At 32.2% G+C, this 26,512-nt stretch overlaps 4 protein-coding genes across 4 annotated transcripts in view; 2 read left to right on the top strand and 2 right to left on the bottom strand.

The window, feature by feature from the left end:
- LOC123695762 (galactokinase-like) overlaps positions 1-1,402 on the bottom strand; it is a 43,821-nt gene extending 42,419 nt beyond the window's left edge. Inside the window, exon 1 of the mRNA XM_045641683.1 lies at positions 1,316-1,402. The gene's annotated coding sequence lies outside the window, so the exon portion shown is untranslated. The remainder of the gene's footprint in view (positions 1-1,315) is intronic.
- Positions 1,403-5,390: 3,988 nt separating this feature from the next.
- Positions 5,391-9,681, top strand: LOC123695452 (geranylgeranyl transferase type-2 subunit beta). Its single transcript, XM_045641312.1, has 6 exons — positions 5,391-5,695; positions 6,061-6,178; positions 6,561-6,654; positions 7,142-7,312; positions 7,685-7,838; positions 9,365-9,681. The coding sequence occupies exons 1-6, from the start codon at positions 5,502-5,504 to the stop codon at positions 9,633-9,635; spliced, it is 1,002 nt and encodes a 333-aa protein (XP_045497268.1). The 5' UTR covers positions 5,391-5,501; the 3' UTR covers positions 9,636-9,681.
- A 276-nt stretch (positions 9,682-9,957) lies between these two features.
- LOC123695795 (glucose dehydrogenase [FAD, quinone]-like) lies at positions 9,958-12,671 on the top strand. The gene is made up of 3 exons (XM_045641721.1): positions 9,958-10,131; positions 10,444-10,646; positions 11,126-12,671. Exons 1-3 carry the CDS (start codon positions 9,993-9,995, stop codon positions 12,566-12,568), a joined length of 1,785 nt encoding a protein of 594 aa, XP_045497677.1. The 5' UTR covers positions 9,958-9,992; the 3' UTR covers positions 12,569-12,671.
- Positions 12,672-20,398: 7,727 nt separating this feature from the next.
- On the bottom strand, positions 20,399-23,361 carry LOC123695615 (forkhead box protein J1-A-like). Its single transcript, XM_045641519.1, has 2 exons — positions 22,804-23,361; positions 20,399-21,059 (listed from the first exon to the last, which is right to left on the bottom strand). Exons 1-2 carry the CDS (start codon positions 23,359-23,361, stop codon positions 20,598-20,600), a joined length of 1,020 nt encoding a protein of 339 aa, XP_045497475.1. The 3' UTR covers positions 20,399-20,597.
- Between the last annotated feature and the right edge of the window lie 3,151 nt (positions 23,362-26,512).

The raw sequence follows: 26,512 nt of genomic DNA, 5'->3' as shown, positions 1-26,512 counted from the left end.
AAACGCAATAAATAAGGCAGCCTTATTGCTTACCAGCGATCTCTTCCAGGCTGCCTATGGTGAGAATTAAAAGAGGTAAAATTAATGTAAAGCGGGTGAGTGATATTCCTTTAGTTTCTGTGATCTGTGGTGATATTATATAGGCGACTTTATACTATTTATACATAAAGTCTATATTATATAAGACTTTTTATACAGAAACCACGCGAGTGAAGCCGCAGAATTCAGCTAGTATACCATTATGTTTTCAGACTTTGAAAGATCTTAGACCCTAAACTGTTTGTTCGGAAACATGCAGAATCGTGATATTCATTCTTACGTAAAATATCATTGTATGTACATTTAAAAGTAATAAAGATTTTATGAGCGTATGATACGTATGACTACAAAAAATATTTTGCTATCTGAACAATTCAGTGAAAATTTAATGTTTAGGTATATAATATTATTTATTAAATTTATTCACATTTTAACCTATAGGTACATTCTAATATTATAAAGCCGAAGAGTTTGTTTGTTTGAACGAGCTCATCTCAGGAACTACTCCGATTTCAAAAATTATTTCGGTGTTACAAATAAATATAAACGGTGTTACATAGCCCATTTATCAAGGAAGGTTATAGGCTACATAATATGTTACAAATAAATATAAACAACTGACAATAATAGTAAAAAAAACACTAATATAGTTCCATTTCTAAGCATGTGATGGTGGTGTTAATAATGATCGTGATTCATCAAATTTAATTTTATCTTATAATAAAACTTAATAAAATCGTTTATTCATAATATATTATTGTGTTAGTACACTAGTCACTAGATAAATGCATCTTGTGTACTAACATAATAATGCACATTAAGAATTATAATAAATGCACATGACCATCCTTTTTTTTCATTACTTATCATAGAATTAATTTATATTAGAAATTTATTAATCAGAATTTAATTTTAGTAAGTAAATAATAAAACTCAAAAACAATATATAACATCGTTTTTTTTTTCGAAAGTACCCCAGATAGATGCGCAATTAAAAATGATATGCACGTGACTATAATTTTCTCATTACCATAATAATAAACATATTTCATTAAAAATTTATTTATTAACATAAGGAATTTATTAATCGCAATAATTTATTCTTCAATAGCAAAACATTAGCATCTACACTATTCGCAAGTCTAAAGAACAACATTTAAACAATAGGTAGCTGGTAGATGGATATGGACCTTCGGCCACAGATAATATAATTAGTGCTAGGATAGTAATTAGTATTACTATCCTAGCACTAAAAATTACTAGGAAACTAACTTACCCTCAATTTTATACTAAAAACGTATCACACACTACAATGTCACGTTGAAACGAACAACAACGATAGCACTCAACTCGTTGTTATAAAGTCAAGTACATAATGGGCATTTATCTTAACAAGAATATCAATTGAATGGTCACAGTTAATATTGTTGTTAGTTGTTACCTACTTGTTATGTGTGTTTGTGTTAGCATTTATTAATATAGCGATAGTACTATTGGAGTAATGTGTAGTTACGTATATACCAGTGAGTGTGTGTGTGTGTTGAAGCAGTGCATTTATTACTATAACGATAGTAATAGTATCACTATTAGTGTAGTAATTAGTATCATTTTGCTGTAGTTGAACTATAGTACACACACACTGTACGAGTATGTGTGTGTATAATGAAACATTTATGAATGAAAAGATAGCAAGCTACTAAGAGCTAGCGCGCAAGAGCAACTTTTGTCTCCGCAACTATTTTGTCTATGGGCTAGTAAAAAAGTGCGCGCACGTAGCGTCGCAACTCCCCATAGAATTGAGGGGAGAGACAAAATAGTTGCGGAGACAAAAGTTGCTCTTGCGCGCTAGCTCTAATAGTATTTTTTATTCAGAAGTACTATGAAAGTAAAAGTTAACCATTAAGCATGTTTCCAATATTGCATCATTTGACACAAGTTAACCTGTGAGTTAATATGAGGGTAGATTTAGAACATTATTTTTGTGCATTATTAAGTAGGTACCTACTACGCAAGTCCAAGTTGTCAAAGCAGCTCGACGGAACGCAGTGGAGTTTTAGTAGGTAGGAATCCGTCATTGTCATAACACACTGCTTCTTTTCCGGGCGCCAAGAACAAGTACCTATACAAGATGTTCCAATTAAAAAACGTAGCCAAACATTTGAATACATATCAATATTTCAGCACATGTCTCGAGTACAAGCAGGCTATATTCAAGTAACGCGGAAAAAATAGGATAAGCTCAGTTCAATAGCTAATCCCATTTTTTCCGCGTTATCTTTGTTATTGGGTGGGATATCCGCACGTTATCTGTTTGTAGAGTGCACACAATGTAATTTGCTTTGTTTGTTCTGCACTTACACCTCTTGTATATATTCATGGGAGAATATTAATTAGTTATGTGTTTACTGTTTATAATTATCCGTTGTCTCGCGAAACGCACGCTACAAGGCGCTCGCTGACGAGGGATTAGTATGTCAATCTACCCAGCGTTAGGATAAGCAGCCGATATTTTCACATTGTTGCTGGTACAGTACGATTCAAACTTAATGGCGGCTCGGAACATCGAACGATCTGATGCGCAGAAAACAATTTTTGATATCACCGGAACGTTATTTTAGATATTACCGGAACGTTATTTTAGTTATTACCGGAACGTTAAGGGCATGCACGCTCGTGCATTCGCAGCTAACTTCCGAACCGCCATTAAGTTTGAATCGAACTGTAAAATGTTGTTCTACCAGCACACCCATATCACATAAGGGTATGAAAAAAGAGAACAACGGATAATCAGATCTACACCTATCTATCTAACATCATTTATTTACCTTAAATTACATGAAAATCGATGATGAGTGTAGCAACTCTGTGACACGAGAATTTTCAGTGATTTCTTTACTATAACGAAAAAAAAAAGATATCCGTAACATACATAACGTATAACATTCATACATATCTTTTTATTTACCACTAGCGGTCCGCCTCGGCTTCGCCCGTGGTACATAATATTTACGAACTAAATAAGTAAAAATATGGAAAGGCATACGTGGTCTTATTTTCTAGTGGAAGCCGAAAGACATTTTTGGAAGATATTTTACGACAAGTTATTTTAACAACTTTTTTTTAAATAGGTACAAATGCGTGCAGTAGAATCTTGCCAGCTGATTATTATTTCTTTCTTATTTTTTTCTGAAATTCCTACATTATTAACTTCGTGTTTTCATACGATTACAATATAAAACCGACACATATAAAAAAATTGACATTAATTCACGTCACGGATTTAAGGTATTTCATAAAAATACAACTTTCAGAAGGCAAACAATTATCACAATTCATGATTACTTATCTATAAAGCTACATTTTACAGTAAAAACTAAGCTTTAAAGCCAGCGTGTTTAGGGCATTTAACCAGGCTATAAATCTGACAGACAATTAAAGCCACCCCGCAAATTACACCAATAACATTCGGCTATTTATATTTGAGACGAATTCTGTTGTATTTTCGAGTTAAATTAACACATTTTGGCATTCTTTGCTTTGACAATTCATAATGTATGAGTTACTTACTTAGAAAACGACGAAAATTTCTTTTCAATAAGTATATTGAAAGCATTTTCCGAAGAGATTATCTTCCGTAAGAGCGGAAAGTTTTCGTTTTCATCTCGAACTGCTGAAATTCTGCTAACAAAGTACCTAACTATAAAATTAAGTAGGTATAATGCATTAAAAATTATGACAAAAATTGGCGCCAAATACAACTCGAACGCTGCGATTTTAAAAATGGAACACAATGTTATTTTATTTAATTTCTCAATAACTTTTTGAAATAATTCCAATGTGGATTAATATAAAATTATTGAAACTTATTGTTTGTATATCTACACAGAACCTGCAGTTCATACCAACTATGTAATAAAAGTCTTAAAAATCATTTTCTTCAAGTAATAAAGTAGGTATATTTTATAAATTATGAAGTACCATAAAGTAAAATATTATAATACAGAAAAAATATGCTAATGAATTACATCGAGTCTGTCAGCTGATGAGCTGAATAAAAAAATAATATTTCATCTTACAATAATATTATCGTGCATTTTAATAATAAGTATATTTTTTATACTTTGAAAGTTTGGCAAAAGAAAAATAACTTCAAAATTTTACTGTGAATACAGCTTATACAATAATTAGCGTTATCGACCGGTCAACTCCATTGTTTATTGCCCCTTGTATCACTGATAAGAGTTATCTGTTGTAAAAAAACTATATACGCGGTTTATTTTAGTTAGAAGCGTAATGAGATGCTGTAAAGATAAAAGTTATAATCTGTTATAATATTATGACAGCTATTCATACTGATTATGTAATTTATTGGTAATACAATTAAGTATTTATTTCCTAGTCATTTATTTTCAGTGATATGAAAGAAAAATTACTTTTGAAATTGTAAAAGTTAATATTTATGAATGTACGTGTACAGTGTAGGTATTTAGCTCTTAAATTGTAGAAAAACTCTTGCTCGTGTTAAATTATCAATTAATGTTCTATAATATGTAGGTTTATTGTACTTTAAAATTATTGTTTTATACTTTGTATCGGAATTTTAATTTCATGTTCAAATAATATTATTATCTTCGAACACCATCCTTTCTTCGAGACTTCAGTCTGATGAATGAGCAAGATGCCGTACCTTTTTTAAATTTAGGACCATTAATTAATTATTAAAACCCTCAGAAATCCTGAATTATGGTACCATTTTTTTTTTTTTGTTTTCATGTAGATACACATAAAATGTGGACGTCAAGCACGCTTTGCAATCACGCCAACTAAAATCGGAGAAGGAACAACACCTTCACAGAATATCGGCGTATCATAATGGTATGCGAGCTTTGCAGAAGCCTTAACATTGGAAAAGTTTTATTCGTGGTGATCTCTTACCATCAGGTGAACTATCAATTCGGTTGCCTACTCTTCCACTTTCACTAGAAGAAAATGCGGGTGTAATAATTTTAACTACCTAATTCAATTTTTTTGTCCGCTAAGGACTTCTTAAAGTATGGAATTAATTCTAATTTATTACAATTTATTTAGCACAATTTGGTGCAGTTTGCAATTAGGATATTAATAATTATTATTATCTCATTTGCAAGTAGGATAGTTTATGTCTCAGCTATTTATGTATATTCTAGTATAGTATGTTTATGTATAATCAGAAATAAAAGGATCAAAGTATTAAACTCAAACGATATAACAAAAAGCATATGTTCTGTGGGTCTACCAAAAACTAAACGCCCGGCATCATAGTCTCGTTGAATAAAAAAAAAGTTATATTTGACATTGGCGTTTGAAGTTGACATGTTATGACATTTGGCAAAAAAACTCAAAAGTCCAATGAATAGGTACTTAAAGAATTTTGATTAAATATTTATTAATGTAAAATTATTAAATTCTTATAAACAATTACTATGTCGTTCAAAACGAAGGATGTTGTTCTATCTACGGATATGCCGAAAACTTTACTTTTACAAAAGCATTCCGATTATTTAGCTAGCTACGGACTAAACAAGGATGACTTCGAATATTGCATGACGGAATATCTTAGAATGTCCGGTATTTATTGGAGTCTCACTGCTATGGAATTGATGGATCAATCATCAAGGTAGGATACTTCGCTTAAAAACCGTAAATTGATAATTGAGTATTCTTCGTCACTGTTTTATAGGTTACCCTTTCAAAGTATCGGATTCAAATAGGCTGTTCAGGATCTCCTATTTTATTTTACACCTCCACAGTGTGTGAAAATAAAAGCAAAACTAGTAATTACAAATGACAACATTCAAACACTTATTATTCTATGAACTCCAAATAATTTATACACAACAATTCATTTTTAAGCATAAGCTGTTTCACTTTACTTTTAAAATGCAGTTCTTTTCAGAATTAACAATGTTGTCTCACTTTTAATAACCGTTAAACTGTGAATACAGCAAAGCCTATATATTATATTCACTTTCAAAATTGCAGAATGCCAAAGGAGGATATAATAGAATTTATAACATCATGTCAAGACAGTGAGAGTGGAGGTATATCAGCAAGCACGGGACATGATCCGCACATGCTGTACACTTTAAGTGCCGTACAGGTAATTATTAACTTATTTATAGTATTAAGGCTCAAAGCATGTTCTTGTTACTATTGAATTAGTTGATCTAGTGCATTTATTACCCCTATTATCTTTTAGTGTTAATAACAATGGTTACTTTTAAGATTTTGTTATGTTATTTACACTAAATAATCTTGATTTCTTAATTACTTTAATTATACATGCTGTTGTAGTTTGAAGGTTGTGCTTTTAAAATACTTTCCTATAAAAAATTTCATAGATTCTGGAGTTAATATTGAATTTAAGACTGTCTTTATTGTGAACAATAAACAACACATATTTATAGTAATAGTAAATAAGATAATATTATATTAAATAATAGTACCTATATTAAAAACACAAACTAATATAAATTTCACAGGTACTAGCAATGTATGACAGACTAGATGCAATTGATATTGACGGAGTGGTGCGATTTGTGGTGTCAATGCAACAGGATGATGGCAGCTTTTTTGGTGAGAAAATATTTATAATATACCTACTTACCAAATTTACTTAGTTTTAATGTATGATCTTAATTATAATAATCTGTATCGTAGTAGAACTTTGATTTATAGGTAAAAACAAGCATTTCAATTATTTATTGTTTCCCCATACATATAAAAAACTTACTAGCAACACCCAGTTTTGTTTAGATTGTCATAAATTTGTAAGAATTAAAATATGCTTAACAGTATTTTGCTTACTAAGCAGATCTTAGCAGTAATGTTATACATAAAAATCACTTTTAAAAAACAATTAATTTAAAAAGATGTGTGACACTCGGGGACTGCCGCGGTAAAGCTATTGCATAGCATGCCTTCAAGCCACACCTCCGCCCGTCGGAGTGGGGAACGTGAGGTTTTTTTTTCGTTACGGAATTTCGGGATTCGGTCCCCGCGCTCAAGGCCCGCGATAGAAGCTATGCAATAGCTTAATAATAAATACAATTACATTTTGCAGGTGATAAATGGGGAGAAGTGGACACACGGTTTTCGTTCTGTGCAGTCATGACCCTATCCCTACTACATCGACTGGATGCAATCAAAGTGTCCAAAACAGTGGATTTTGTATTGAGCTGTATGAACTTTGACGGCGGATTTGGTTCCAAACCTGGGTCTGAGAGTCATGCTGGTTAGTAATATTTTTGATAGAAAATATTTTTGTTACATCAGTAAATAATAATTAAACAGAATGTAATTCATTGTGTTTTAAATGCTGTAACGCTAACTTCAAAATATTGTACATCTATCTTGCATACAATGGTACATATTTTTATTATTAACAAGCATTTGCAATTACAATTTGCAATTTAGCATTTTTCATACATAATATAATAATTGTCTTAATAAGTAATTTCCACGATTTATTTTCTAATTAATAGTTGCGTTGTAGGTAATAATAATATGATGTTAATCTATACACAATAAATGTTATTCATGTTCTCAGTCATAACATACTACAAATATATTTCACCACATTTTCATTTAATTTATTTCACCGCAGGTCTAATCTACTGTTGCGTGGGAACGCTATCAATTTGCAAGCGGATGGATGCACTTAAAGCAGATGAACTGGCGTGGTGGCTCTGTGAGAGACAGTTGCCGAGTGGTGGACTCAATGGACGACCTGAAAAACTACCCGACTTGTGTTATTCTTGGTAAGATTGCTATTAAAATACTGGATTATAACTGTTGTTTTTCGAAAATAATAGTAAATAACCACTTTGTTGGCATCACAGAACAGTCAGAACATAATAGAAGTGCTATAATGTCATCATTAGTATGAAAACCAGTGTCGCCAAACCCACACATTTAAACCGATAGTTATACAGTACACTACAAGTAAACTATGCCTTTGATTGGACAGCTTAATTTGAGTAAAAACTGACTTAGGTTATAAATTCAGCATTTCAATATGTACCCTAATGAACGAAGTTACGGTTTATTTTAGTATAACATCCCTAGGTATAGTAGCTGTTTTGTTTCTCTTTGCTCAGAAATTCCAAATTCGAAAACATTCAGCTATTCCACAACAGATGGCGTTGGTTTTCAATACATATAACTTTGAACCTCTACACATAAAGATAAGGTTGAAATTTGTGTCACTCTAAATTAATGACATTAACTTGACATTAACCTGATGCTATGCTCTAAGGGATGTCAGCCTTGTTATCGATAATTCACAAATAAATATATTTTTGTGCATTTTTTTTTTCTTTCTATTATATGAGTATAGGATAATGTGTCACATTTTGGAGTATGTTTATTACTACTAAGTACGTCTTTTCATATTATTATATTTAAATAAAAAACGGAATAGAATAGTATAAATCTATATTTACAAAACAAACAGAAAATATGCATTATTTTAAATCTTGGAACTGCCGTAGGTTTGATGTATTGGTGGCCTTTGTTAGACTGCTTATTGCTGTTCGGCATCCAGTTAACTCGTCACGTTGCATTTATTATCCATTTCTCTTTTAAATTAGGCTCTTTCGAAAATCTATAAATAAATAGGACAAATGAAAGCTAAGGATAAATAGAATAAAATTTAATATTTAAAATGTTTGTCTTTTCTAAAGTATCGATACTGTCGATATGCGCCACATGCATCACTAATCCGACATTTGTTTGTTTATTTCAATAATATTCCAGAAAGTCTTGTTTGCTGTTCAATCTATATTAGTACTTATTTCTGATGGATTAAGGTTCATTTTGACTTAATATTTTTATAAATTTTTGACAAATTACGACAAGCGAAGTTGTAACATAAAATATATTTAAAATAAATTAAAATAAGACTTACCGATGGTATGAAATGCCTCGATTGCTGATATTATTTCGTCTGCTATCATTTTTCCACTCTAATACCGAACAACACGCTCTAAATAATGAATAAATATGGAAATAAGGTTTGACAGTTGACAACCGACTCGAATATTTTTCTGCGCACAACTGAGAGCGAGTTAGGTGATCTTACCTTACTAGTGACACGTGGGCCACGCCCACATCGCACTTCTATTATGTTCTTACTGTTCTGTGGTTGGCATTTTAGTTTATTTATTCAAGGCTTGCTGTTCCTGTGACAGTGTTACTACAAACAGACAGATAAAAGTGCAGCAGATATTCCGAATTTATAGTAACCAATAAATTAAATCTAGTTCTTACTCTTTTTTTTTTCTAGGTGGGTAATGGCATCCCTATCTATGCTCAACAGAATACACTGGGTGGACAAAGACAATCTAGAGCAATACATATTAGCCTGCCAAGATGCAGAGACAGGGGGCTTCAGTGACCGCCCCGGAGACATTCCTGACCCCTTCCACACACTCTTTGGTTTGGCTGGGTTATCTCTACTGGGCAATACACGCATAAAACGAGTTAACCCTACGTATTGTATGCCGCAAGAAACTATTGATAGATTGAGACTGGAACCACAGATATTGCTTATTTAGTTTTAAGTTTAAAATAATATTTATGGAATATATTTAATGAAATTTTTATGTGCTGTTTTATTTCTTTCCATATTGATGACGATAGATTTGATGACATACTGTGTGAAAAGTAGGATGAGATTCAAGCTCCTATCACTCATATAAGATAAGCACCTTTTTTTTTCATTACTAGAAACAAAAAGGCTTGTACTATAGCACTTCAGCTACCATCTTTAAAAAATATATCTGTCAAGTTGACATTTGACAAATTTTTGTACGAATTGAAAAAAATGTAAACATAACCTATTTCAAGATGAAAAAAGTGGTGATATTTTATTAGAAATATGAGATAGATAAACAAAATTAACAATTAAAATAATGTCACCCATACATTTATTTCAGTTCTTCCTTTTCAGTCTATGTGTACATATTTTTACAGTATACATTTATGTTATTTACTACATCGATTTATTTTATTCTATACAGGATATAGAATCTGAATATGATTTTATAATAGGTAAGTAACTGCGATTACTGTTTAATTAATCTAATTGGTCCTTCTCATATTGTTCCTTTTTTGGCCTTTGTCTGGTAAAATCTATAATTTCTGCCTAAACTAAATGAAGACAACTTTTCTTCACGAATACTAACTACTAAAAATTTATAAATTATGTAAGCATTGGAAATTAAAAAGATACAATAAAATGCTAAAATGCCAAAATAACGAAAACATATTACATTTGCAAGTCCATCATTATACAAATATCTACCAACTTAGAAGTTATATAATAACAGATTTTTTTTTGTAACTTAAATACTATTATTTCAGTTGGCTCCGGCACAGCAGGCTCTCTTATAGCCCACAGACTAGCAACAGAAACAAACCACACATTCATTGTGCTAGAAGCAGGAGGCAAGAGTAATCCCTTATTTGAAATACCCATCTTTGGGCCACTGCTACATGGCTCTGTGTATGATTGGCAATATGAGACGGTTAGACAGGATAATGCTTGTCTAGCTATGGTTGGGAATGTGAGTATGTGTGGAGCTATTTATTTTGTTTAATCCCTCAGCCCCCGGAATCACAGACACAATAGAAAATCTATTGTGTCATGGTCTCATTGGGCCGCTTGGTGGTCAATGGGTTCTACTTTTTTAAATAGTTGCGATCTAACTGACAACACAATATTTATGCATATAAATTTTAATTTAAAAATGTTAAGACTTAATTTTGATTTAATCTTTTGCAAAGGAATAGGAAACTATTGGCCAGCATCTGGATTGAGTATCTGACATTAAGAATGTCCCAAACCATACTAAAATGCTGCTTTTAAATATTTTATTGATGTGACATAATTTTTCTCAAACCTAAGAGTTCTTACAGATGAACAGAAAGTTGTGAACGGCAGAGCAACTTCAGACGTAATAACTCTAAGTCCAATCTATTCATAATTCAAATACCGGCCTTATGTAACTTTAGTATATTTAAAGAAACTATCATATTTTTACAGAAATGCAAGCACATACAAGGAAGAATACTGGGAGGTTCCGCTAAACTCAACAACATGATACATGTAAAAGGAAACATATCACATTATGTAGACTGGTTTCACGGAAAATACAGCGAACAATATATCAAGGAACAGTTCAATTTCATTGAAAACAATATCCTACAACTTAATAAACTACAGTTTTCTAGTGAATTGTCGTCAAATATATTAAAAGCAGCGAAAGAGTTAGGTTATGAGGTAAATAGTGATTTAAAAGTGGGTTTTAGTGAACCAATCCTATCGCAAATTAAGGGTAAGAGATGGGCTATTTCTGATATTTTAGTTAATAAGTATGTAAGAGTTAATACTATAGTTGAACAGCTATTAATTCATAATAATAAGTGTAAAGGTGTTCAACTAGCCAATAAAAAGGTATATGCCAAAAAAGGTGTGATTTTATCAGCTGGAACATATAATAGTCCTAAAATATTACAACTATCTGGTATAGGACCAGGGCCCCTTTTAAATTCTTTAGATATTCCGTTAGTTAAAGAATTGCCAGTAGGAAAAAATTTGCAAGATCATATAGGAACCGGTTTAGACTTGGTGCTCTTTAATGAATCATTGTCACTCAATTCTTTTACTATTTATAATCCATGGCATATTTTTCAATATTTTATTTTCGGTAAAGGCCCATATACAACACCAGGCTGTGAAGCTATTGGTTTTATATCCACCAAAAATAGCACTCAGCCTGAAATTGAATTCATGGTGTTGCCAGTTGGCATTAGCTCAGATAAGGGGAGCCATTTACGAAAGAGTTTCATGCTAAAAGAGGATGTATGGAACAATTATTTCGCTAAAGTGTTCGATAAACATGCGATTACAGTATTAGCGACGCTTTTACATCCAAAAAGCAGAGGTAAAGTTAGAATTCAAAATAAAGACCCTTATACACCTCCATTGATAGATCCTAAATATTTTACCAATAAGGAAGATGTGAATACTTTGATTGAAGCTGTGAAATTTATTAATAAATTAGTGATTACAGAGGCTATGGTGTCTAGTGGCGCGTATCTAAATGACAATCCATTCCCGGGTTGCCAACATCATGAATTTTTTTCGAATTCATATTTGGAATGTTATGTTCGACATTTAACTTTATCAAGTTTTCATCCTGTTGGTACATGTTCTATGGGTTTGCCAGGTACAAAAAATGCAGTAGTAGATACGTCATTTAAAGTGATAGGCATAGACAATTTATATGTAGTAGATGGTTCAGTGTTGCCAACATTGCCGAGCGGGAATATTAACGCGGCGATTGCTATGGTGGCGAGTATATTTTTCGATTCAAATATCAAATACAAAACAAATTGTAGGAATCAATTTCTAGTCAGTCGTCAAAGTTATTTTATGGACGAATTTGTTTTTAAGGTGTGCCCGTCATACATCAAGTCGTTTTAGAGGTTTTTTCATAGAACATAGAGGCATAGAGTTAAATATTTGAATGAAACTATTTTTATAAAATAACCAAAAACTAATTTAAATGTAGTATCAGTATATATCTGTCCATAAGATTTATGTTATATTATTTAACAGAAAAAGAGATTTATAAACAATTATGGTAGAATATATTATTGTGTAAGTATTAAAAAAGAGATTACGACTTGTACATACAAATAATAAAATTGCAAGGCTTTGTTATTTTACGTACCTAATGTATGTCCAATATTGTTCATGAAAAAATGTAATATTAGTATTTTCAGAAATTACATTATTTTTTTTGAAGTGAAACTTCTTTATCGGAGTTGGAAAAAAAATTATTGTAACATTTTTTCGTTACGCCTGACTTTTTCCGTTACGCGCCATCTTTTTCTTATCCTTACCACGCGTGATTCGACGTATTTATGTAAAGTTGCATATAGTAAATTATTTTTTGAAAAATAAGGTCATAAAGAAGTTTCATTTTTTACGTGTGTACACTAGTACACGCACACATTTTTTGCAATAAATTACATTAAGTAGTCTACCAGTTTTCTTTTTATTGTGTAGAACTTACCTAATTATATGCTAATGCATATTAGGATAGAATGTGAATTTAAGTTACACCAGTATTAATTAAAATGTTAATTATTTCTTTTTTTTTTAATTTCAATACATTCCAAGATTTGATGACTATTCAAAGGATTAAGAAATAAAAAAAAATTAAATACGATATATTCTTTTATTCATCATCTATGCTACAAAGTTCGCTTATTTGAGCTAACTCCACAGTATTACAACCTTTACAAATGCATGGTAAGTATATAATAAAAACACAAATCATAGATAACACATTCAAGTATTATATCATAATCACGCTACACGACAATAATTAGTAAATACATGTCGCAGCCAATTGAATAAATCAGCCGTTTCATCAATTGCCTTGGATATTTATTACGCTGCGCCGTCTAATCACGAGCCTAGGCTTTTAATGAAACAGCTGCTAACCACTTGGCAAGACTGGATTTTCAGGTCTTCAAAAACATCTCTCTAACGGCTTATACTTTTAACAAATTACAGCGACGGTTAAAATAAATGGTATTGTATATTGCAACTAATTTACACTCGCCAAATTTATCATATTAATACGAATGATAAAATTATTCAAATTTTACGTTTTCATAACACGTAGATACATATTTACCAACTCCTGCTGCCTGCAGGCTTCGTACATGAAAATACCTTTTTGAGTTTTAAACTACTCAAAATTGTCTATGGTTAATAGCTATGAAAGTTAAGAATAAGGAAAACTTTCATTCAAAAAATCATCTTCAAATAGTCATAATTAACCAGCTAAGTATGTACCTCACATTTATTTTAAATCCTTAGGTACTTCTCAACTTTTTTGATACAATAAAAAATTCTACAACATTTATATTATTATATTTACTACATTGCAATACTTGGGTAGATAAATAGAACATACATTATAATGACTAAATTATACAATAACAAATAAATAAGCACAGACAATTCAAGACTAGAAAATTTTAAATAACACATCGCACCTTCGGTAGAACAAGGGCATAATGGGGAATATTCATGTTTTTCTTTTTTATCTTAAATTAATAGTTTACTATTTTATAACGTAGAAAAAAATATTAATGGGCTTCAAAATACTCTAGATATTTTTAAAAATGCAATTTAAAACTTTTAAAAAATGTAAGCAGTTCAAACGCCGCCATTGTGCGCGCGCTTTGCGTGACGTCACATGACACGACCAGTGGGTGTTTACCTTGTGTTTACTATGAAGTATGGAGTGATGATTCATACAATGTCGTATCAAATGACGTCACATTTCGTTCGACCAGTGGTGGCGCGTTCTGGCCGTTTGAATTTCGCTCACTTATTTTGCACTTTTTGAATATTATTTTAGGGGTTTAAATAAAAAGTAAATAAAAAAAAATCCTTTTCATTATAATATTACGATAATAAGTATTCGAGAAAAAAATATTTTAGGCCATTTAAAATTTTATGCATATTCCCTATTGTCATAAATTGCCAAAATGACTTAAATATGCAGAAATGCTTTAAAAAGGCCCTTTCAACTGGAGGGACAAAGACATTCGTTTAATTCCTACAAAAAACAGCCAGATTGAAATAGTGGCGTTGTCATTTTGGCGCTATTTTGTTTCTCTCTTGGCGAGACAAAGTCTCATTGGTTAGTTGTGCCATCGGCGGGGACTGAGCTAGCTGTCACTTGGAGCGCTAACGTCGTTTATGTAAATATGCCCTATAATGTTTTTGATTTCTGGAACGACAAGGCCATATCTGTCACACTTATGCCTAGTTTACGATTTAAAAATTGGGAGGACAAAGTCGTTCAGACATTTGTGCCCTTGTCTGTCCAAGATTTGTTATACTCCATGGTCTTAAAAGTAACATTTTATTCCGATAATTGCTGTAGAGAGCAAAAAAACAAGTTAGTTTTTTAGAAATTTAAACGATAGGACTACCAATCAAAATACAACAAACATACCCTCACACCCACAAATCTATCCTCAAAAACTTTCGAGTTTACATAATAAATAATAATATTAGTAAGATATTTATTCCTAAATAATTATTTTTCTTTTTCAAATTTGTTTTTGGAATGTATTATTTTGCTGTGAACACATTGCCTATAAAATCGATCATACATAAATTAGGGGACCCAGCATAAAGCCGATGCCGTCCATTCTGGAATGTAAAACGTGCAAAAAAAGCTGGCCCAATATCAATATGCACTCCGGCAGAATACATAAGCCTTATAAAAAATGCCACGAAAAAGGAGGAATTATTTAATGTCAAGGAATTGAATTATGATTCTTTCTTGTTCTGTTATCTTAATATAATATTATTCCAATTTTTAAAGCGATTCCAAAGAATTTTGTTAGGAAACATAATAGTTTCAGATTGTTGAAGATGTGTAATGGCTGATTAGTAAGTTTTGATCTCTATTTTTGTGATAAAGTACTACGGCTCTCTAAAGTGTTTAAGAAAATAAAACATTTATACAAAAAAACACGTTATTATCATTCCAAAATTATTAACTTAAAGCTTTAGATATGGCCATATTTACAAATTAATTTTCTTGTTGGTGGAACAAGGGCACAAATGTACACCTACTTAAGAAAAAAATATTATTAAAAAAAAAACTAGCAGTTTTTAATATTTGTAAACGATACACCTAAAAGAATATAGTATATAGTTTATGTCATACAAAGCAGAACAACCATAAAAAATTATTATCATAGCTAGACCACATTAAGTACTACAAATATCTTAAAATGGCTCTCCTGTAAAATTGCAAAAACTGTAATTGTGCCCTTGTTCTACCGAAGGTGCGACATATTGATATTCAATTAGGATTCATCCTTTTTATGTGATATACAAGAAAACATGAAATACTTAAAAAGCATTCTGTATTTCATATAATATTTTAAGCAGCTCACATTTTATTTTCCAAAGATAGATATCTATAGATATGAACTGCTAATATCTACGTAGTATTGTTGGTTTTCAATCTAAAATCTACAGCATATCTGAAATAACTACAATGATTTCATCTATTTTCTTATTGAATAACACGATGACTAGGTAGTATTTGAACGTCAACGTACCTACTAACAATGAAAAACTAGAAACACAATACAATAAAAAAACGTCGGAATTAAAACTCTGCCTACCCGTTTTTACAGAGATTAAGGCAGAGTTTTATAACGCGCGATGTAATAGACTTTGAACATTACTGACAAGAAATAAGGTGTTCATTTGAATGAATCTTTTATAGTTTCATTTTATTATATATTATTTTATTTTTTTCGTTTGTTTGATAACTTTGACTGCGAGTCTAGTTTTTTTTTTAGCTATAAATACGACTTTGAAAAAGAAATAACATTAAAAATATTTCTGCAATATCTAAATCTACTTATCTATTTAAACTTATAATATTTATAAACACTGCACAGATATTTGACCACTAGAACCGTTAAAAATACCTATTATATAAAGTCTATAGGCACTTATTGAAGGCCCTCGAAACATTACAAAAAGTCAATTTTTCATTATTAGAAGTGACAAGAAATTTTATTTCTTAAAAATATAATAGAAGGACGGATATTCCTGACCAAGTACCTATGCTTATATTTTATCTTACAACTACAAACTAAGTACCTACTTAAAATCTACAATTTGTGCAAGTAAAAAATTAACACCAAGTCGAGTGTCAATAAATCTTTTTACAAAAGACATTTAATACAATAGGGATATTTCCTACATTCATTTACAACCATTATCTTAAAACTATCAAACAATTGAAATATTCAGCATTTTTTCTTTTATTGAGCTAGAAAAATTGTTCGTTAACTTCCGCAAATGATAATAAATATAAAGTAGATACATAATCATAAAGCAGATGGACTTCCCAATATACAAAGATTTCAATCTATTAAAAAAAATCATTTATTGGTCAAATAATATTAGTACATGATATATTTTGATATTGAAAACAACTAACAACTTAACTATTAGTTCATACGTTAATTTTAAAAAATCCAATTCAAAAGGAGTTTATTCCTCATAATTGTAAGTATGTTTAAAATCACTTTGTGATGAGCAATAAGTTATTAAATAGTAATTAGTAAATATATGTATATATAGGGGAGACCGGGTTTGGTTGTCTCACGGGTTGGTTGTCTCAGCGGTCTTAACACAAAACTGAACTATCGAATAAGTCTGTTGAACAGCGTGGCAAAAGCGATATAGTGACAACGCTGTCCCCACTTCGCGTCAGACCGCTCCGATCTGCCGTGAGGGCCTCACACGTGTTTATTGTTTTCGCATAGCAAAAGTAAATTTTTGTGCTGCTGTGTCGAACCTCGTAAGTATACGTTCTTGTTTTACAGTAATAATCTTTCAGTTCATTTGATGATAATGAAATGTGTTTTATAATATCGTAGTATTGTTTTTTAGATATTCATTGATCGGAATTTAGTTTCAATGTTATTTTTCTAAAACGTGTTATGGGGCTCGTTGTCACAAATTTTCGGGGGCTGGTTGTCACATGTGACAACCAGCCCCCTGTATGCGAGCTGACTTTATTTGCGTTTTGAGGTTGTTTGTTTCAGCCGTTAATTTTCAATCAACACCAGAAAATCGCCCTAACGAACCTGCTGGTAGTCCATCTATCCTAACGCCAGAAAATTTTATAGAAAGTCCGATGCTAGGGGAATCTTTGTCCCAATGAGCTCGTCCCAATGAGGAATCAAGTTCCCAATGAGCTCCTGGCGATACCAGGTCTAAGTGGAGTAAGAACCCGGGAGCCCCTAGCGATACCAGGTCTTAGTGGTGTAAAATCTACTCTGAACGTATCCCCGCTTATTTTGAAACCACCAAAAGCACCTCCACGCAAGTCACAGCAAAGTAATAAAAGAAAATGTAAATCGGCCATTCTGACAGATATACCGGAAAAGACCTATTTAGAAGAGAAAAAGAAGGAGCAAGATGCTAAGAAAAAGAAAGTATCAAAACTTGTATTGAGTGAGAATAAATAAGAGAAGAAGGTTTCTAAATCTAATAAAAACAAGAAGAAATCTGACAACAGTGAAGAAGAGAAAGAGAATGAAGATTTCTGCTTAGTCTGTTTGTCGCCATACCCAGAAAGCAAATCTAGAGGTTTGGGTACAATGCCAGGGTTGTATATTTTGGGCTCACGAAACATGCACATCTGGTCTACTAAATTTTTTCTTCTTTTTGCACTATCCCATTAACTTCATACGTCATTTCCTTTCCATCAGGTTGCCTGGTAGAGATTGCTGCTTAGCAATAAGGCCGCCTCTTGTACAAAATATGCCTTTCTTATGTATTAATGTTATTCTTATGTATTAATGTTATTTAATAAAATAAATAAATTACATTTGCTAAAATTGTGATTCTTAATGTTCAGACTGAAATAAAGACTGTCTACGGTTTCATTAGGTTGAGTTCTTAATTAAAAACTATTCCGTAAAATTATAAGACCAAAAAGTGACTTTCTATTTATAAATTGCCTGTTATTTAGTATGTGACTACCTACCCTAGGCATTGTGACAACCATCCCTGACCCGGGGTTATAAGTCACATTTTTCTTTGGAGTGAAAATACAAAATATTTCTACAACTGATAATATTATACAAAAATACGTTTATTTATTTTGTACCAGAATAATTACACTATCCTTTGGTATACAAATATCATTCCTAAACAACGTATTTTGGAAGTTACATAAAAAAAGAAAAAAATGTGACTTTCATCCCCGCTCTCCCCTACTGGACGGAATGTCTGATAATTTCGCATTAAAAATTAAAACTATGTTAATAATATTAATTGTGCATGCAATAACCTATTTCTTTTTAAAATTCTCAATGATTAATACTTACTTAATTCTTTCCAAGAACTTTTTTGCATCTGATTTGACAGACTTACAAAATCCACAAATAACTAGGTACATTAAGTTTTGTGTATTTAAAAAAAAGTTTTGATTTTCAAAGACGTACAAATTTTTAAACATTAATTATTTAACGGTAAATGACGTATAATAAAAGCTATATTTAATACTGAGCGGTAAAGACATAACTTTTTATCGAACTTTCCAGAACGAAGATATATATTTTTTTAACAATAATGAAATTCTAAATGTAAATTATTTGTAAATATTCATGTCGCAATATAAGAATACTATATTTTAATACTGAGCTTTTGTTTGAGCAAAAAATGTTTTTAATAAAGTGTGATTTTATGATATAGATACTAGCGGTCCGCCCCGGCTTCACCCGTGGTACATATTTACGTTTTCTCTACATAAAAACCATCCTCGTACTTCAAGGAATATAATAAAAAAAGAATTATCGAAATCGGTTCAGCCGTTCTCGAGTTATGCGCTTACCAACACATTTTGCGATTCATTTTTATATATAAGATTTCCAATAAGTAGGTATAATCTTTATAGATAATACTTGAATAATATTTCCGTCATAATATTTCCGTCATACTTGAATAATAACACGAAAATTACTTGAAAGTAGAAAAGATTAACGTCTAATTTCTATTAAAATTTTATATAAGAAAAACTGTTCACAAAGCATTATTATTTCAATAATTAGGTATACATTTCCTTTAGCATTCTACAACATCTCTATTACCTATACAATGCTTCACTAGACCACTAACCATTTAATTATTCTCTACTATTATTATGTAATTTGTCGTATTCTGACTAGAATTTTACATACAAAAATTCACAAAGGCCATTTTAATTCTGTTTTATAATGTTCAAAATTCAAATAGAACTCAAAGATTAAGTAGGTTATCGTACTTCTTACGGTGCATGTAGATTGTAGATCAAATGAGCGAATGCTCATCCTAACCCACTATGTCAAATTCTTTTAGTGTAAACAAGCGTAGAGCATTCTTTCGTTGTTCATAAATGCGTTTGAAAATATTCTAAGCAATGTTCTTATACTGAAAAACACTGAATACGAGTTTTTATTTACACTAAAAGATCACGAAATAATGCTCTTTCTCTAGCACTAGCTCTGGCTCTATGTTTGTTCGATTTAAATGCACTGACAAGTGGTATCACAAACAACATATAGAGAAACAAAAAAGTTCCAGTTAACGGTCCAAATTACGAATACAATTTTGTTAATTCAACTGATAGATAAGCTAAACAGAACATATCCAGAAGTTATGTTATTATAGCTATGTTCCAGTTGTAGAATTTAGTGAATTTTTAGTTAAAATTTTAATAGTTATGTATGTCCCTATATATAGAGACAACTGCAAAGTTTGTTGACGCCATGTGATTCGCAATTAAACATTCAAAATCAATTTTCTCATTATCTATTGATTATACATATTTTCTATTCGAACATTATAAAACGAGTTACAGCCTTTATATTTTCAATTACCACAAAAAGCTTCCCCGCACTTACTTGAAACACGGATCCAAATAGTTGTCTAACATATCCAATTGTAAGTCATCCCACTCAGTGGGATTTAGCAGTAAAGATGACAGATCATCATCAGGAATCAATGGAGGAGGTACTACCGGTTCCACTATAACATTTGCCCCAATGTTTGTCTCGACATCCATTCCAATAGGTAGAGACAATTCAGGTAAGTGCAGAGTTACGGCTTGGCTGATATCACTCGCAATACTTTCAATCATTTGACCGTCTATTTGTGGTATGTTAGCTACTGCTGTTCTTTCTTCTGTTATTTTAGCGTCTTTTGGGTCATTCTTCTTCTTCTTATGTCTGTTTGAGATGCGTTTTGTCCCCTCTAAATGGGCGAGGTCGAGCTTCCAAAAACCACCCTTTCCTGGCTCTTGCTTCGATCGCGCCACTTTTACGAAAACTTTGTTTAGAGATAGATTGTGTCGGATGGAGTTCTGTAAAGGAATTTAGTTAAGTTAAAATTGTGTTGTTTTATAGCTTTATAGGATGATTTATGAATTACGGTATTAATTATTGATTTAATTAATTATTAGTCGTATTAAGGATATCGCGATCGTAGATGCCGAATACAAAAAGCGATACAGAAACAATAATTACGTCATAATACAAATTCTTTTGTCTTCTGTAAAACTATTTTACAGGGCATAAAATAATACGTGATGACTCATCAAGAAATAACCTAAATGTAATACCTACATGGTTACTATTAATTCTAAGTACTTAGGGTTTTTAAATGACATTTCATACATAATACGTTTGTGTTTGCATAGATTCTTTTTTGATTTTTCTATAACTTACTGAATCATCGTCAGTAATTTATAACACTGAATGTATACGTGACTTGACTGTTGGTAAAGAGGTAGGCTTAGGAGGTAGGTATACAGGGTGTCCCACTGTTGGTATACCTACTAAGCTCAAAGGAGGTTATAGTTCTGCATACGCTGAGTACATAAAAAATACTTTTAAAATTCCAGACGCATTTTCTTTCAAATAGATGAATTCTTAAAACTCTATGTTGTACACCCATAACAAGCAACCTGCCCAAATTGCCACTAGCACGTGAGCTATCGTTTAAGATTATGTTTTCATAGACAAAATGCTCACATTAGAGAAGCGGTATATGCCGGTTGCGCGAAGCTAGAGAAGAAAACATGGATTTTCAGGAAAAAATTAGCAAAAAAATTTTTACGTAATTGTTTAAGCATTTTTTACGTGATCAGTGTATGCGCAACTACAAGTCCCTTCGCGCTTAGTATACCAATAGTGGGACACCCTGTATAATAAGTATTTCCTTAAGTCATGAGAAGGCGTAGGCGAAGTGTTTAAGTCCAAAACTGTAATGTTTTTGATATTATAAACTTGATACTTATAATATGGGCCCGTATTATGACATCTTATATCCAGACAGATTACACCGTGAATGGAACTGACTGGCAAATATTATGATCGCAGTAACCAGCCATGGTTAATTAATTGTTATGGTTTTAATACGAATTTACCCGTTAGTTCAATTCACGGCGTAATATGTCTGGAAATAAGAAATAGAAATAGAAAACGTTTTATTTGCCACCATGTAAAAAAATATAAATCTTAATAATCTAGGGGATAAATCTTAATAATCGGGAAATTTGTGTCCTATAATATTTATTTATTTATTTATTTATAATCTAATCGACACAACATTTTACTAAGAGAAAAAACAGAAGAATGTATATTGTATAAGAACCGGAGCGAGGGCCACTTATGATCGCGAAACTCACATTTTTTAAATAATTTTCAGTTCATTTTAGCTTAATTTCAATTTAATTTATGAAATATGAATTAAATATGTATGAGGAAGAGAGAGGCAGCAATTTTAAATACTTTCTTATATATTCTTAGTCCATTAAACTCTGGTAATACAGTAAAGAGCAAACTACGCACAATGAATTCCCATACATTTCACACACAAACGTGCCGCAGTTCAAATATTCCAACCGTTAACTCGAACACACCATCTGCGCTTCTCACATGACTAACTACCAAAGCCATATCGTAATTGCGTTTAAAAATACATCAGTCACACGACACTTGACCCGTTTACGGATAGAGAATAATTACAAACCTTATCTAAATCAATTTAGAAATTATCTCCTGCCTGATTTTTTGCGTTTCAGATTAATAAGCTACTAAACTCACCTGCCACGTCGGATCGGCGTTCCTGTAGTACTTGAAATTGTCCTTTATCCAGGAATATATAGCGGATAACGTCATCTTGTCATTGTTGTACCTCATGGCCATGCATATCAAGGTGCTGTACGAGTACGGCGGCTTCTTGTCGCTTTTCGTCATGTACTCGTCTCTGTTCTCCATGAAATCTGCCTGGCATTTGGCTATCGTCTGATTGAACTTCTCCAGCCTCGTGCTTTGCGGTTGCGGTTTCATCTGCGGGCTTGGAGACACGGGCGATATGGGGAACTGCGGGATGGACATGATGTTAGTTATGTTCTGGAGCCAGTTGAGGTTCGTCAGGTCGGTCTCTGGCTCTTCGCGGACTCTCTTCGGGCGCGGTTTCTTCGGCACCGGGGTGTCGAGTCCATCACGCTCATTCTGGGCGTACATATGCGGTTGCTCGTAGACATATTCGATTTCAACTGTGTGAGATGACTCTGGCACCGCATGGTCGAGCGCGAAGCACTGTCCAGAGAAGTCCAGCATTTCTCCGGAGGCCGGGGAGAGGCCCGCCGTGATGTGCATGTTACATCCCACGATGATTCAGAGCGAGTGGTGCGGTGGTGCGGTGGTGCGGCGGATCGATAGCGGACGCCGTGACGTCGACGGTCAGCGGTGTGGTTCGGGCGAGCGGTGGTGACTGTGTGCGCGCGGCGAGGCGAGGGCGGCAGGTGTCCATACAGGTGGTAGAGCGATCGATATTTTTCCGTAAGGAGTCTGCCCGCATGCGATAGCTTCAGACAATTAGTCACGGCTGTTATCGGAGACTGCGGGTACTTCCTTGCTAATGAACTTGACGATTGGACCATTACGCTATTTGCGCATAGGTAATTGCTAATTAGAGGAAAAAACGATACTGTGTAGAACTCTTGTTTTAAATGTTAATATGTATACCCATAAAACATTTATTTATAAGAGAATAAAGTGGCAGTCGTCACGTCGTGTGTGATCGAAACTAAAATGAGCCAAGTCACATCGAGGTTATCTCATCGCCAAATATCATCAAAAACCGCTTAGCATTTTATTAAACCCGCTTAGTTATAATAAGAGAGATATGAAAGTGTTGTATGCATTTTATCGCAATAATAACATATTATGTTATAACATTTCATTGATAATAAAATATTTCACTTCTCTATGTAATCATATTTTCAATGTAATATAATCAATTACAATATAGCATGAAAATAATGCACACTTATGCGATATTTTTACTTTCTTATAATATTGTCTCAAGAAGTTATACCTATTTTGAAATAGTTTCATGAAACATCGATAAAAAATTAATAAATTATTCCATGTTATCAAAACAAAAAAATTGTAATTTTGTCTCATATCTGTACCTACCTAACGTAATTACGTTTTTTTTTTTACATAATCAGTAGCAATCGCTGGTATCATTAGAAACAATAGTAGATTTTAATAAAATCGATATCTATATGTTTGTCAAGGGTAAACACGGTGGACACCCTTTCAGCTCGTAATTATAGCAAGTGCTTGCAAGTGTTTTTGTAGCGAGCTTCAATAATATTTACGATAGCCAACCTACTTCAAATGAGAGCCTACTAACAACTTGAAATATATACCCACTAGAAACGATGTAGAGTTTATAAAGATCAATGTTTTTAAAGGCTTATAAATATATTCATAATAATATGATACTACAATTTATGTTCTTAACCGTTTTATTAATATAAAAATAGAAACATCGCGTGGACTAGGTAAATTGGAAGTTTCGCTATTAAAATCTTTTATTAGCATTTATTCTTTTAGAAACATTACTTTTATGCTTATCTTATAATATCTTACCTACCTACTGAATAAATATAATACATTTTATTGGCGACAAATGTAGTTACACTAATTTTAAAAAGCTGAAGAATTTGTTTGTTTGAATATGCTAATCTCAGGAACTACTGAGTGCTGGTGGTTTTCAATTTTATATACCTACACTATGTATAATTATTATCGATTAAAGTTATAGGCTAACAACATTACACTACCACAATTATTAGAAACGGAACAATAAAAATATTGCAAAATATAGGTATATTCCTATCGCAGGTGAAACCGCAGGGCACAGCTAGTGCTATTTTTCCCGCGTTTTATGCTCGTTGTGTACTGGAGCGGAACGCACCCCGTGCCAGCCTTTCCCCGTCCCGAATTGTACACCCTATCCATACTTAATTGTTTTGTCTCGTAGGATAATGAACTTGGCTCGGATTTATAGTGGAATTTTTGTATCGAAATATCATGAGAAAGTAAGTCACAATATCTATACTAATAATATAAAGTTGAAGAGCTTGTTTGTTTGTGTGAACGCGCTAATCTCAGGAACTACTAGTCCGATTTGAAATATTATTTCGGTACAAGATAGCCCATTTATCAAGGAAGGCTATAGCTAAAATATTATCACGTTAAGACCTACAGAAGCGGAGCCACGTGGGTGAAACCGGGGGGCGCAGTCACAGAACAGTAGTAACCACACATTTGTAGACCGTCTTTAACATGTCAACGCTTCGGAGAAGGCACAGGTAGTACATATCTCAAAAAAAGAGAATAATAATATACCTAGGTATCTCTTCCGGTTTCTCTTCAGTGTAGAATTAAAAAATCGTACTTACATATTTAAAACATTTCTTCGTTTAACCCGCATGATATCAAATTCGATCAGTAATGAGCAAAAACTATGGCGTATATACTTAGATAGGTACTTATAACTAGTAGGTAGTAGCCAGGTTGAAATATTAGGTGGTTTTGGCTGATTCTGAATTTAGCAACAAAAAAAATATCTTTTTAATTTTTTTATAAAATCAATCACAACTTGGCTCATGAAACTTAGTAAATACAAATACTAGCCAAATAAAATCGAAAATACAATTATTGTAATTTCCTAAAAACATATAATATAAATTGATTAATGGTGTAAGGTCATGAACTCCACGGTTTCTATTGTATAGTGACCAATAAACCTAAATGTCGATGCATTGTAGTGCTTAGGTGTATTAAAAATATAATTTATTTTACATACTAGCTATGCCGCGCGGTTTCACCCGCGTGGCTCCGCTCCTGTTGGTCTTAGCGTGATAATATATAGCCTATATTACTCGTGGATAATAATGTAGTAGCTTTCGAATGGTGAAAGAATTTTTAAAATCTGTCCAGTAGTTTATGAGCCTATTCATTATAATCAAACAAACAAACAAAGTTTTCCTCTTTATAATATTAGTGTAGATGTAGTAGTTAAGCTAGGTAGGTATATTTTTATTGTAGTAAGAAATCGAAAGCCTGTTTTCGTTTCTATCGAAAAGTAAAAAAAGTTTTTCTCAAGCAAATGTATCCATCCTTCCCACAGCATTTCATTTAAACTAATCTTTTTCTAATTTTGTAACTTAAGCTCTTGCAAAATATTATAACGAAAAACAGTTTTTCTACTAAAACTGACAGCCTAATATGCATTCAAATCTCTACTATTTATGAACTAATTTTAATTTTAAGATAACTTGCACACATGACAAAAAAGTTGCCTAATAGCTAATCAATACAATAGATACCTAATTGTTTACAATTTAAGGTCTATTTTAGCCCTGAAGGTACCTTCCACCAGGTGTAACCAATGAAGCGTCTAAAGCACTTAAAGCACATGTAGGTACGCAAATGAAGCCGAAAATTACCA

The sequence above is a fragment of the Colias croceus genome, chromosome 11 (assembly GCF_905220415.1).
Source record: "Colias croceus chromosome 11, ilColCroc2.1".
Lineage (NCBI taxonomy): Eukaryota > Metazoa > Arthropoda > Insecta > Lepidoptera > Pieridae > Colias > Colias croceus.
Note: the sequence above shows the minus strand (reverse complement) of the source record. Positions and strands in the feature narration are given on the sequence as shown.